Here is a 13828-nt window from a genome sequence, read left to right as displayed (position 1 = left end):
TTGCTTGCAAGTCAGGATCTTTTGCTATATAGAATATCATCAATAGGAGGTTGTGGTGCCAAGCATTGATTAGTTTTGCAGTACCCCTGCAGGTTTGTATCCTTTCCCGCATTACATATCACCAATAAAGAGCAGTGTTGTAACATATTGATCGGTTGTGTTCTAGGTCAATAGGTTGAGAAAATTAAAAGGGGGTTTGGTGAAACATGCTGATAAGTTTTAAAAGTGCAGTTTCTCAGTAGGCTGTTTATTGTATTGCCTAGTTGCACATTATGCTAATAACAGTGTTTGTTGTCCCAAAACACTACCAGTAAAGGCTGTGGTGTTACTGATTAGCCACATACAAGCTCATTGTCATTGAATTTGTGTGTGTTTTCAGACACAGAGACAACTGTTACAAGAGAAACAAATAGCCAGGAGCCAGTGTGTGTGTGTGTGCATGTGTGTGTGTGTGTGTGTGTGTGTGTGTGTGTGTGTGTGTGTGTTGGAAAGTGCTTTGTCAGGCCGAAGAGCTCAAACACCAGATGGACGATTCTGAAGGAGGAGGTTGCTGACCAGTGTCCCACTGAGCACACACACACAAATGGAGCATCATTAATTCAGAGTAAGAGAGAGGAGGAGGAGAGGCTACACACACACAAACACAAACACTGGGGGTTGACAAGCTCTTGGAACGCATTAAAAGAACAAACAGAAAACAAACGGTTTAAATGTCACTTCATGTCCTCATGTTACCATGCTGTTGTCTGCTTTTTGTTGCAGCAGCAGGAAGCATTTTGAAACAAAGCTACAAACAGAATTTATCCTAAACCTCCAGAGGACAGTACTGAGCTGTTCAATTTTGGGATAGAGGCTGAAGTCAGATCTAAGCTCCACGTGATGCCAACGGGCCAAGAAAGTCTGTTTTCCACTCAAATCCATCACAAAAGAATTGGCTATGAGACATTTCTGTGTTATTTTGTCTTTCAGCAGTCGGCCAAATGGTTAATGCCATATGGGCCTGACTGGCAGGATGGTAGTGCAGTGGTTAGCACCGCTGCCTCACAGCAAGAAGGTTCTAGGTTCAATTCTGCAGTCTTTATTGGACACCTCACTTTGAGCCTGGGGTCTTCCTGTGTGGAGTTTCCATGTTCTACAGCCTACAAAAGAACCTACAGAAGAGACACAGTCCTGAAGTCACCAAACCCTGCACTCCATAGCCTTGAAATTCTGTCCATGAAAATCAGAAACAGAATTAATGATGAGCCACATCTTTGACGAGACTCAAAGATAAGATGTCACCAAGGCTTTGAACTAACTGGGCAAACTGTCATGACCCTATAATGTTCTTGCAAGAGTCCTGAGTTGCTCCACTGTAGCACAATCACCACTTGATAATAATAGAGATGGGGAATAGAGCTCACACAGACAGTATAAGAAAAATGAGTCATGAATCAGTTTTATCAAACACATGCACAGCTTGCATGACTTTAGAGCATACAGTCCTTGTGGTCACACATTTTGGGACAGCGCAGCAGTGTCCACACAGAGGTCCTTGGGCGGATGATGGAATTTACATTACGTGGACACTCACAGACATGCAGATGTGCCGACCATGATTCCTCAACAACTGGACCTTCACAGACTCACAACTTTCAGGGAGGCAAATGCCATCTAACTGTAATGTCACTGGTTCAGGTCCACATCATTTGCTTGTGTTTGCTGAGGCTTTCTTCTGTGAGGAGTCCAATAAAGACAAAATGCCAAAAAAAAACAAATAGAATAGCTGCAAATCAAGAGGGACAACTTACATTTCATGGTATAATACTGGGTCCACTACATCTTAGGTACTGTAATTTACTGGCAGCAAAAGGTCAGCTTTGTTGCAAAGCCACTTGTGGTTCTTCAGATGATAGTTAGTTTGATATTTTGATTATGGTTTTATCTATCCTTGCTCTTTATTTTTATGTTGGAGTAATAATTGTTTCTTTCCACCTTAAATGTGGTCATCGCAAATTGGAAAATGAACAGTGTCCGTATTCTCTTATTTTTGTTACCAGTCAAATATGGCAGGAACAATGCGTGATGGCAGGCTGAGGAGAAAAGCTCAGCGGTGAAATGCAGCAGTGTCGTTCTCTTGGCTGGTGGAGGCTGATCTTAAAAAGAGCTAAAGGCCAAAGCTAATAAGCACTTGACTAACAGACGTGTCCACTGACAGAAGCACAGAAAAGAACAGACACTCTGACCTTTACTCATGAAGATTACTCTGCAGAGGAAAAGAGAGAGAGAGATCAGAGGGAAACGACTCAGAGACCAACCGAGAAGCATTACAAAGATTTACTGTGTCCACCCTGTCAGATATAATTGAAACAGAAGTGAACTGATGGCTGACGGTCTGAACACTTCCTGTCACGGCTGTCACTTTAAATCAAAGAGATCTCCCTGGTTTCTTTCTCCCCTGGTGTCTGTCAAGGAACTGACTCTGACTGTCCGCTGAGAAACACAGTCCCACTTAATGACGGCCAGGAGGATGACATCACTGCTCTACCAGCCAATTAGAAGTCAAAACTCTCCAATCAGAGACAGTAGTCAGTGGCAACGTAAAGATCATTATACTGTATTTCTTGCCAGTATAAAATATAATAAAATCATATGGAACAGTGTATTTGTTGTTTTTATTTGAAAATCTATGTAAATTAATGTTACTATATTTAATATTCCCATGAGTTCAAGTGTAACAAAAAAAAAAGAAGGGAGGCATTTTGATAACTTAAATACTTCTACTTGATAACACTGTAAAAATGAATTTTATTTATATAGCACACTAATATGAAGGTGCCTCACAGAAAGGGTAAAACAATCATAGTGCAGCAGTAAAACTGATCAATTTATACAAAAACCAAAAAGGCAGAAACCAAAATACAGGTTAAAATATGATGAATAAGATTAAAACCCAAGTTTAAAAGGAAAACGCATGTGAACCAAGACAAAAATCTGGCAGTCCTCTCCATGTCCATGATGCTCATATACCTTTATGTTTTATGGGGCTTTTGCTATTGTAGCATATAGTCATGATGACATCTGCCCTGTCCTCCTTTCTCCCTCTGTTGTCTCAGAGTCCTCTCAGTCCCTGCATTTATTATGGGTGTCTCTAGATCTTGTCATTCTCCACCCGTCCACCAGATGCCCTTAGAGTTTCCCACCCTTACCAGTCACCCCCTCACCTGCCCCTCGTTCCCTCGTTTAGTCTCAGTTTATGTACCCAGCAGACACTTTCACTCTCCCTGCTGTCAGTGTTGCTGTGCTGCCGTCATATGGAGCTGTTTCTCTACGTTCTCTGTTTCTTGTGTTTCAAGATCTTCTGCCTGTTTGCCTTTTCACCCTGCCTTCATGTTGCCAACTGCAAACCTGCTGATCACTCCAAGTCCCTTTAATTCAGCTGGCTCTGGCAGTGTACCTGCTTCTGGGTCGCCTGTACCTTGAACTGTGACAGCTGCAGGCTACACAGAGGCTAGTACAATGCACCACCTCAAAAATGTAATAAGTTGGCTGCAGAAATCCCACAATGACAATACAAGAACTACGATTGGTCAGCTTGGACTGGATATGTTCTCTCCCCTCAAGTCATGGTGTTTGATTCAGCTTCTGCAATTGTCTCTTTCTATCAGTGAATAAAAAGTGGACAGTAGTTTCTCTGGACAAGATGACGCCAGTGTGCATGTTGTCAGTGTCATTTTGATGATTATATGTCAATGTCATCAATTTATATGCTTTCCCACTTTGCATTATCACATTATCACAACTGTGCACTGATGTAAAATTCCCTCTATGTTAGTTATAATTCAATAACTTCAAGTACTGACAGGGCATTGTCTCTGTTTTCCTGATAACTAATGCCAAATTGCATCTATTTCCAGGACACTTTGAACGATTAAGAAATGATGAACCAGTAAAATAAGGCGTACCCATAAATGTAGGCCTGTTTTTAAATCTATCTTGGAGGAGGTGGGTTTACCACAGTCTTCATCCCTGATACTTCAGTTATCCTCTTCACCTGTAAGGACTCTGACACCTGAAACCCACTCAATTTGTCTCTCTCTTGTTATTAGAGGTAGTGTATGTAACAGGTGAGGATGAGAGCCGGTCAGGCTGAATAGCTCTCCCTCTACTTCACTGTTGAAGGCAAACCAAGCTTGACGCAAGTACGCTCTAGACATAAGGAACAGATGGATGGATAAGTAAAGAAAGGACTGCTGAATCATTAATAATGCACTGATATTCCACCTGACAGGTTCAGCGGACAGACAAGAACATACAGAGAGAGATGTGGGTAAAATGAAGGGTCAAGCGGTGAGCCGTCACAGTGAGAGACGGCTGGAAAAGTGAACGGACAGATCTACAGACAGACAGGTAGCTGAAAGGAACAGAGGAGAAACAGGTAACATGCAGACTGTTTTTACACAGTCCTGGAGTAAGAGCTCATAATTTACATGAGAATAGAAAGCCTGGATGGTAATTTCAGCAGCCTGATAACATGTCAGACGGACATAGAGCCTAATGGGCTCGATGCAGCAGGAAGCTGGAAAACATCAAATGCCTCCTGCAGGCAAAGTAAAACATTTCCACTTGAAACTCGAGTGGAACACTGGAACTTTAAATAAAGTACACTGAGCACACACACACACACACACAAGCAAATCAATACTTGATTAGTTGGCAATTCATACACACAACCAGAGCAGGTTACCAATTAAAGTTTGACTCCACTTTTAAATCTCACTCATTTAGAAAGTGATTACTGTGGCACAATGATTCTGTTCAAAGTCTATTCCAGCATGATTACAGCAGCACTACTGATAATTGTCAGTGTAGCCCGGGATATACAATAGACAAGAAGAATGCTATTAACATTTGGCAAGAAGACAGAATTGGGTACTGATGAAAATGTGACTGCAGACTGACTGAAACTTAGAACAGAATACAGTCTGCACAGAAAAGCAGAGGATAATTTTAGATATGATCATTTAAAGGAAGGAGGACAGACATATGGAAAGGGAATAGAGAATGAAAGATGAAATGTGAAGATGGGAAATCAAAATGAAGAATAAGACAGCCCGAGGAGCAAATAAGAGTGGTGGGGTGCCCAAAATAGTGGGTTATCCATCCTGCAGGTTTTTGGTGAAAGAGAAAGAGACATTCATCTCAGATCAGCTGCCTGTCAGAGATTCGCAGCCAGTTCTCGGCCGAGATGTAAAAATGATGTGCATGCACAAAATATTGAGTGCCCCACCTTTCAAAAGAAACTGATATGTAAAAAAAGAAAATAAAAAAGTGTGCATCACCACACCAGACACAAACACATTCGTCACCACTGGGCTGTGTGTGATAAAGCATTGTGGCATAAAAAGAAAGTCAAAGAGAGAACTTGTGGCCATCTCAGCTGAAGGCTTTGTCTGCTCAGAACATCATAATCTGTTAAGCACACCATAGGTCCCAACTAAGTCCCACAATATAGCGTAGACTGTATAAACTGGCTGCAGTTACAAAGGCTGGTTCCAAATGGAGGAAACGACAATGCTGCTTTATGTTAAGACTGAGTAGGAGTGAGTTAGTATCCATCAAAAGGACAGAGTGAGCATTGGGATCATGCATGTGTGAATACAGTTTGTCTGTATTGGAGTTGTCAATATCTCATTTTCTAGTATATTTTATATTTAGAATTAAAGCTGTCATCAATGTAAATCAAGCATTTTCATAATCACATTTTTTAACTTCGAGAAAAATAAGCAAAACCATGTTATTATTATTATTATTATTATTTGCTGCTGCTGTTGCTGCTGCTGCTGATGATAATGACAATGTGCACATAATGTATCACTCCTCGTGGCCACCATACCATGTGGAATAAATAGGTCACTGCTGCCAAGTCTTGAACTTAAAATGTCACTCCACTGTAAATGCAATGTACGCTATGACAACACATAATTTGCTGTAATGTTCTGTTGGGAACAGTTGTAGCGATACTGTGTTATGTCAGACCTCTGAAATACACATTGGTGCTGCAATTGATGATCTAGGATGGAAAGCGCCCATGTAAAATAGCTGTATTTATCTCGTAGGTGGTATTTCAGGGCTCTGATAATGTGTTCATTTACTGAGTAAATGAACTGAAAGCCAAGCTGCTCCAATGAGAACATCTGCAGGAGGCAGCAAGTTAGCAGCAACAGCAGGAGACAGAAATGAGATGGAGATCTTCGTTAATTCATCAGTTTTCCTCAAACAGCTGGAATCATGTCAGCTTTGAACCATTAGTACATCTGGGGAAGAAGTGTGATACAAACAGCTCCCCTAATCTACCAGCAGGTAGAGCTGGAAAAATGCACTAGTGAAGTGAAAGGTTATGAAGCTTGATCCATTACACTCCCACTCGTCATCCCTGCATTTTCTCTTCTTGACATGATTAGTATTAATGAGGATCTGGTTTTATTATCTTGTGAATATTTTCACAGGTATTCTGAGGCATTTACATCCCATCTCCCAACTACTCTTGGTTTGAAAAATATGCTAGCACAGATATGGTTTAAAGGGTAAAGCCATCTTCTGGTGTTGCTATAATGGATATCAAGCTGACATGGTGAACATGTTAGCAAACGGTTGATTAATTACACATCCAGCAGGTAGGGAGCAACATTAACACTTATTTGGAGCGGATGTTTGTATCTACCTGATGAATGTACAGCCATTATTCACTCTTTTTGCTCCATTTTTGTCTCCACCACCCCTTGAGGGAAACCTCTGGCTCATTAGCTGCTACATGCCTCACCAACTTGAACAGAGACATCATCTTTTCTTAGTTGCATTTTTGGGCTGTTTTCAGAGTCACACTTGTGACTCTGGATCCCTCACTCAAGTCGGTATGTCATGACAGCAAGAGTGATGCTTTGGCTCACAGGCTCACTGATAAGACAACGATAAATTCTTCCTCACCTCACCCTGTCTCCAGTGCCAGCCTGTGTGCATCAACCAAACAAAAATTTCCTTCATTGTATTTTGCCTCCTGTACCTCAGGGAGATGGTGAATCATGTAGCATCCAGTCCGCCCTCAGAGACGAAAAAAGAAGTCGTGCTGCCTTGGCAAACTTTTAATGTCTTTAGTTCAGCTAATGACAGAACAAACTGTGCTGAAACATGTGGCACAAACATTGCTATGTTTTTTTTAAAGCTTTTATTATATTATATATTTAAAACCGCCGTCACCATCCATTGCAGCTGAAGAACTACAATGGAAATAACATTTTTGTAATATCCTTGTCATTTTAGATATTCATGTTGTTCATGCATAGATATGCAAACAAACAGCATACAGCTGTAAATGCAATGCTTCTTAAAGTCTCAACCATCAAAATAAGTGAGTACCGAGCAGCGCTCTGCAGACTCTGCTTCCTTTAGTTTCCCAGGTGGTGAATATCATTCAAATCCAGATTAAACCCATCTCACCCTCCCAGCTGATTCTGAGCTTTGATGTTGGGATAAGGCAGTGAAGCTTGTTCCCTGCAGAAAGCTCCACAACAGACCATGAACTTCATTTTGTCAAAGCCTCACATCAGCATCCAGCACAGGACTATCTGCTGGGTTTTCAAGTTGGATGAACGAATATTCCCATTTATCCCTCTGGCAACACATATGGCATCTATAGAGAATAAAGATGAGACAAAGCAGCTACTGCTTTTATTTTGTTGTGTCTGCTAGAAATTATCCTGATCTTCTCTCTCGCTCTAAACTGGTGAGTGGTCTGTTAGTCTTTGTGATTCCAGTAAAAATTTCCCTGTTTGTTAGGCTTTGTGTTCTGACCTTACACAAAGTCTTTCCTGCACTGAGCTCCTTTGCTGCAGAGCAGCTCATTGGTAATAGAGGAATGCTTTCCAGCACAGCATATGTTAAAGTGCACAGATGATAAGAAATACCATACATTTGGTGACATTCAAAATGGCCACTTCCAGCCCGATTGACCAGTAATCCTGAAGAAATAACATAACTGTCTGAACCTGTAAACCAGCTACACTTCTGCCATATGTGCAAGTTCAGTCTTGTCATGCATTATCGACAATCTTGTCAAATATATTACCTAATAATTCCCTCAGTCAAACTCTTCCTTACCATCTCTCCTGTTGAGTTTGGCAAAGCCCGGCGCGTGACTGCTGGACAGCTGGGAGGAGCTTCTGAAGGACAACGGTGGCAGATTGGACACCAGCGCGCTGTCACACACTTCTGTCAACCAAACACAAAGCAGAAAAAAAGCACAAGGGTTTAGGGCTTCACATTTACTGAAAGATTTGAAAATCGAATCTTTTTGAAATTCTGTGCCAAGCACAAGCAAACTGACGGGGAAATTTAAACAGGCTGTTTGTTGACCAAGAAGGTTTTGCAGAGTTTTCTTGGAAAGATGGAAATGAAGAGAACCTTTTTCCATAAAACATTTCCGTAAAGATATGCTTATTTTTAGGGTTAAGGATCTCTTGCCACATGGCACTCTGATCTACCTTCTTTATCAATGGCATCATGTTGCTGCAGAGGGAATCAAATATTGTATTGTAGCTGATATTGTTGAAACACTGCTACTGTTGTGCATGTAAATCACGTGCACATTTCCCCAACATGATAATTACATTTCTTGGTGATCTGTTTTGGTCCAAAGCAATCAGCAAGTAACAGCACACATAATAGGATCACACAGATCATGTGCACTATACATGTTAAAAATATGACTTTTGAGCTCACAAATGACATGCTGGTCTGGGCAAAATGAATAATAAGTCAGTGTTTTAAAGGCATACAAGCCCCTAAAAAGTTACAGTTAAGTCAAAGTTTTGCAAATAAGAAGTTTTTACTCAACAGCGTCCGTTTGTCTTTCTTTAGAATAGTGGAGATTGTTAACACTCCACAACACTTACCCTGAGTGATGCAGACTACCAGAAGTAACAGGGCAGGAGCATCACATTTCTTAGCCTCTACAGATACTATTGAGCAGCTGAAGAGGAGTGGAGTTTATCATTGAGCTGCAGGTTTAATGTCAGCTAAGTGAAAGCGGGCCTTTGACGGTACACTCCAGTCTCTCAGTGAACAGAAAGTAGTTCACAACAGCAGGATAAGACGGGAATGTCTCCTCTCTTAGCATGAGTATAAATAATCATCCAAACTCTTGAAAGCAAAAACCACAGCTGAGCTGCTCAGAGAGCAGAGATCAACAGTAAAAACCACGCTAAGGATATCAGAATATCTGACACAGCTGGTGGTGGATTATTCTCCATATCTTAGCCTGAGTGAAAAAAAATCTTGAATAGTAAAAAAAGAAAACAGCAGCACAGCTCACTGATGCTAAGAGGTAAAAGCCTTGAAGTTTAAGAGTTTGTTCAGTCAGGTTTTATAGTTTTTCTAAATCCTTTAAATGACATGAAAGACAAAAAACTTGATTTGATGAATACCAGCACATGAGTAGCAGAGTGGAGACTAGTCATTGAGAAGCACGTTTAAAGGTTCTCTATGCAACATTCAGAACATTTAATATAGTATTAAACAAGTATTTGCTATGTAAAGATGGCGACCTGAGCAGAGAAGTCACATTCACTGTGTGTGTGTTGTAATCTGAGGTACTGTGCAGTGCAGTGAGTGAACTCGTAGCAAAGAGAAACGCAGCTGAAAAACGAGTCAGAGCTGCTGCCCAGCGACAGACTTGGCTAAGCTACTGAGCTAACACAGTAGCAAAAAAGCTAAGAAGTGGTGTCAGTCAGTGGTTGTGTACGGAACGGACAAGAGACTCAGCTATGGAGCTGTGGGGGCAGGGAGGGAGAAAAGGGTGAGACTCACATTTGTTTTGGCCTAAGATGCTGACATATCTTATAGAGAACCTTCAGCAGTCCCCGGGTGAATACAGGTCTTTTAGCTGTACTGGGACCATATTAGATGGATGAACAGTGTAATGTGTAATAATGTCCAGTTGAATGAATGAATGATGTAATTATGTCGTGCTGTGCAGAAGAATGGCAGTTTATTACAGACAGGATACTGATGGAGACAAATCAGCATTGTCAGATGAAACCTCTTCATGTTTCACACACTTTAATGGTTTGTGGATGATCGACTGCAATTAAAACCTCATACTATACATAATATGCAATAATTATCCTTTTAATTGCCTTATCTCTCCAGAGAACAAATCTTTTGTCACTATCCTACAGCAGCTTCACCCATTTAAATGACAGTGAAAGCTCCTGTTTCAAAGTAAAGAATGGGCAGAATATTTTGTGACAAAAGTTTATAGGTGAAAATTACCGCATTGGCACAAATATACAACTTCTCATTCTTACTACATCTTGTCATCTTATATAATACAAGGGTCATCTTATATAATATAACACATTAAAGTTTGAATTGAAGTACACAATATTGAATTATTTGCACTTTTGGTTGTTAATGGCATAAATAACTTGTATCAACTTTATGGAGTTATATTTCTACAGGATATTGTGGGGAGGGGGCTGCAATTTTAACTTGGTCAAGGGTGGTGTCCAGTGAAAACTGACATAAAGGGTTTATTTGTTTTGCCGTTGAGGTCAAATGTCAATAATCTTTCGCCAGAATCACTAACTACACTTTTTAATTATAAATAAAGTCACTCTGTCTCTCACACTCAAAAAAACACTGCCAACAAGTAATGTAGGCAAGACTTTATTGTATAATAATGCTGCAGTGCAGCTGTTTTTACAGCTAGATCATCTATATTTTGGAGAGATGATTTTCTGACCACTAAACAAACAGTAGAAAAGCAGCCTGTAGCGCAATTGTACCCCACACATACATGCACACAGCATGATCAGCTCAACAAATATTCATAGTCTCTATTAATTGTCTTCTCCAGCTCCAAACTGTAAGTTAAAGCCAAACTAACGCTGCCTCCATGTGAAGCCTCTCTGTTAATGAAGGTTGTTCTCCACCGCTGAGACAAGAGCCAATTACTATGATTCACACCACAGTTCAGATTGCGGCCCACAACTCTGACAGCAAGACTTTGGCTTCAATTACTCTGTCAACATCAGTGTACTTCATCTCAGCAACACAAGGTCTTCATCCAACTCATGATTTTACTTTATAATAGTACAACACACAGTTAAAAACAAACACATTGAGACGGTACTACCAGCCGTACACACAGCGACATATAATCACCCTCACAATTTGTTATTGCGGACGTGTTAGTAAAAAGCAAATACAGAGCAATCATTAGCATTCATTGGAGGTCATGTTTGTTTCCACCAGGCAAATTTAAGTCTAATTTTCGCTCACTTATGTCCCAGGTCTCTGATTACAAAACAACATAGCTGAAAAAATATAGCAATCTTGTCTGTGATATGACAATGCGATAATCTAACTTTCAGTTAGAGGAACATCATGATGTGGTTTATGATGACTTCTTGATTAAAGTTCGATTTTTTTTCCTAAAAACAGCTTGTGGTTGGAAACAGCAGACGACAGCAGTTTCCAGATGTTTCGCTCTGTCGTCCTCAACCTCCTCCCAACATGGACTTTGTTCATCTATAATAACATCACCTGACTTCCTTCTTTGCAGCAATCATAATTGCCACAGCCACTAAGGGGGTTTGTCTTTTTTTTTATCTTATTCATTTATTTATTTATTAGTGAAACTAGCTGAAATGACAATGTTGTTGTTCTTGTTAAAAGGATACTGTCAAATTATTCGGAAACACTAGCTTTTGAAAAAAAAGGCTACTTTGTCCCTTTCACAACGCATGGAGGATGTGCCTGCAAATTGTAAAAGACATTCCAACATTTGGTGAAGTAATTTGGTACATTTTGCAGAGGTTTTTCCGCGAGTAACCACAATAACATCAGTACCATTAAAAGGTCAGTTTCTCTTCTGCCTTCTTTTTTTTTTATCAATAATATTGATGTTTAAATTCCCAACCATATTAATTAGATTATACCCCAGTGTGGTTGGCAATGATTTAATGATGTTAAATGTTACACTTAGAGCCTTTAAATCTTTCGTATATGATTATGCAGAGTTTTACATTCTGCATTGACAACATCTGAGTGCCTCCAGCTTGGCCTCAGTGACACTGTAGCTTTTCAACAGTTTCTCTTTGATGATGAAATAATCTGGTGTTAAGTGAATCTGGAGTCTATTTAGTTTCCACAGCAGTTATCACTAAGAATCCTGATCTACAGTTGCCCAGACCAGAAACGGTAGAGATGGAGTGCTTTTGAGCTTCAATCATATTTAATTAATGCGGCAAAGCTATTCAACAATCATCAGACAGCCGCTCTTTGGTCCTCTGAATCTACTCCTGATAGTTTCTATCCCAGCAGGCCTTGGCCTGATGGACACTTGCTCCTGTGGGTGGTGGGGGAGCCCTTAGAATGAAAAGCAGGTGAATTACAGGAGGCTGCGGAGGTGAAATGAGAGGAACAGCTCTCCAATGCCAAGTGCTGTAATCCCTGAGGAGATGTGTGGTGAGAGCACAGCCTCACTGAGGTAACACTCAAAAGAGTGAGAGGCAGGGCAGAGGAGTTTAAAAACACCAAGCCGGTTTTCCTCAGAGGAGCTTTGGCATTTAAGAGCGGACGTCCCTGACGGTGTGACCAGTGGAGCCCAAACACAGACAGCTCAGAGGAAAACGGAGCTAAATGTTGAATACCTGCTGGACTCCGCAGCCACTGATCCTCGACACTGACCCTGGCTGTGTTGAACAGAAAGCTTTCCTGAATGTTAAACTACTGCACCTTCCTCCCGCCACAAACTGTTTGAAAAGTAAAGCACATCTGTTCTCTTTCAGTCAGCCTCAACGTCTTATGGATGGTAACCTCACAAAATAACAATTTTTCTCCTGGCATTTGCATTTTAGCCATCCAGGTTAGCAGAAGACAAAAGTTGACATTTTTGAAGAAGAAACATTACTTGCAACCAACAGTTAGGGATTCAAGATGTCAGAGTTAGAATACTTTTACAGCAGAGCTGACAAAACATTTCTATGACACTAGAAGGCTGGGAAAAATAGTTTTACTTCAAGATAACAGCACTTAAGCACAATGACATGATGAAAACATGAGAGGTGATTGAGGTTTGTCTTGATTAGATGACTTCTCAGAGTCAGAGAAGAGTAATAAAGGACTCCGCCAACAAGAGCAAGAAACCATGATATTGACATTTGAGTGACATTGCTTTTCATCTCAATAAAATATCCTCCCATCAAATTGATGTTTAATCACAGTTAGGGAGAGACAAAGATGCAGAACTCTCTCCTACAGCTCATCCATTCATCCACGGTGTCAGTTTTATCAGTTGGGGTGAATAAACTGTGAATGTGATGGCAGCAAAAAGATTCAAAGATTCAAACGATTTAAAAAAATCTCCAGAGTGCCGAGGCCTTGGTACTGTCAAGCACAATTAATCACCACTGACATGATAGGCAGACTAATACTCGGCACAGGACAGACAGAGAGGGAGAACACGGCTCATTCAGTTGTATTGTCCACTGCTGTACTGTTTCGCTGAATAACAAAGTGCCCACAGAGTCCATGACAGAGCTGGAGACCCTGAATACCGATGAGCTCCATCCATCACCTCAACAAACACCAACGAACAGAAGGTCCTGCACTTCAGAGCTCTTTAAGCCCCACAAACCCAGAGTTCAGTGCTTCTCAGTATGAGCCGAGCCGACTCATTTGGCCATTCGGAGCATGTATCAGTAAGCAGGATAATGAGGCTCCAGCAGTGGTTGTTTTTGCTCCAGAGCACTAACAATCATCCTCAAGCAGAAAACATCAATGTTCA

At 40.8% G+C, this 13828-nt stretch overlaps 1 protein-coding gene across 1 annotated transcript in view; it reads right to left on the bottom strand.

Moving 5' to 3' along the window:
• LOC139213840 (contactin-associated protein-like 4) overlaps positions 1–13828 on the bottom strand; it is a 90683-nt gene that overhangs the window by 56533 nt on the left and 20322 nt on the right. Inside the window, exon 2 of the mRNA XM_070844502.1 lies at positions 8137–8247. Within this exon, the coding sequence (XP_070700603.1) occupies positions 8137–8247 (111 nt within the window). The remainder of the gene's footprint in view (positions 1–8136; positions 8248–13828) is intronic.

The sequence above is a fragment of the Pempheris klunzingeri genome, chromosome 15 (genome assembly GCF_042242105.1).
Source record: "Pempheris klunzingeri isolate RE-2024b chromosome 15, fPemKlu1.hap1, whole genome shotgun sequence".
NCBI classification, from domain to species: domain Eukaryota; kingdom Metazoa; phylum Chordata; class Actinopteri; order Acropomatiformes; family Pempheridae; genus Pempheris; species Pempheris klunzingeri.
The sequence above is the reverse complement of the archived record's forward strand: the minus strand, read 5'-3'. Positions and strand labels throughout refer to the sequence as shown.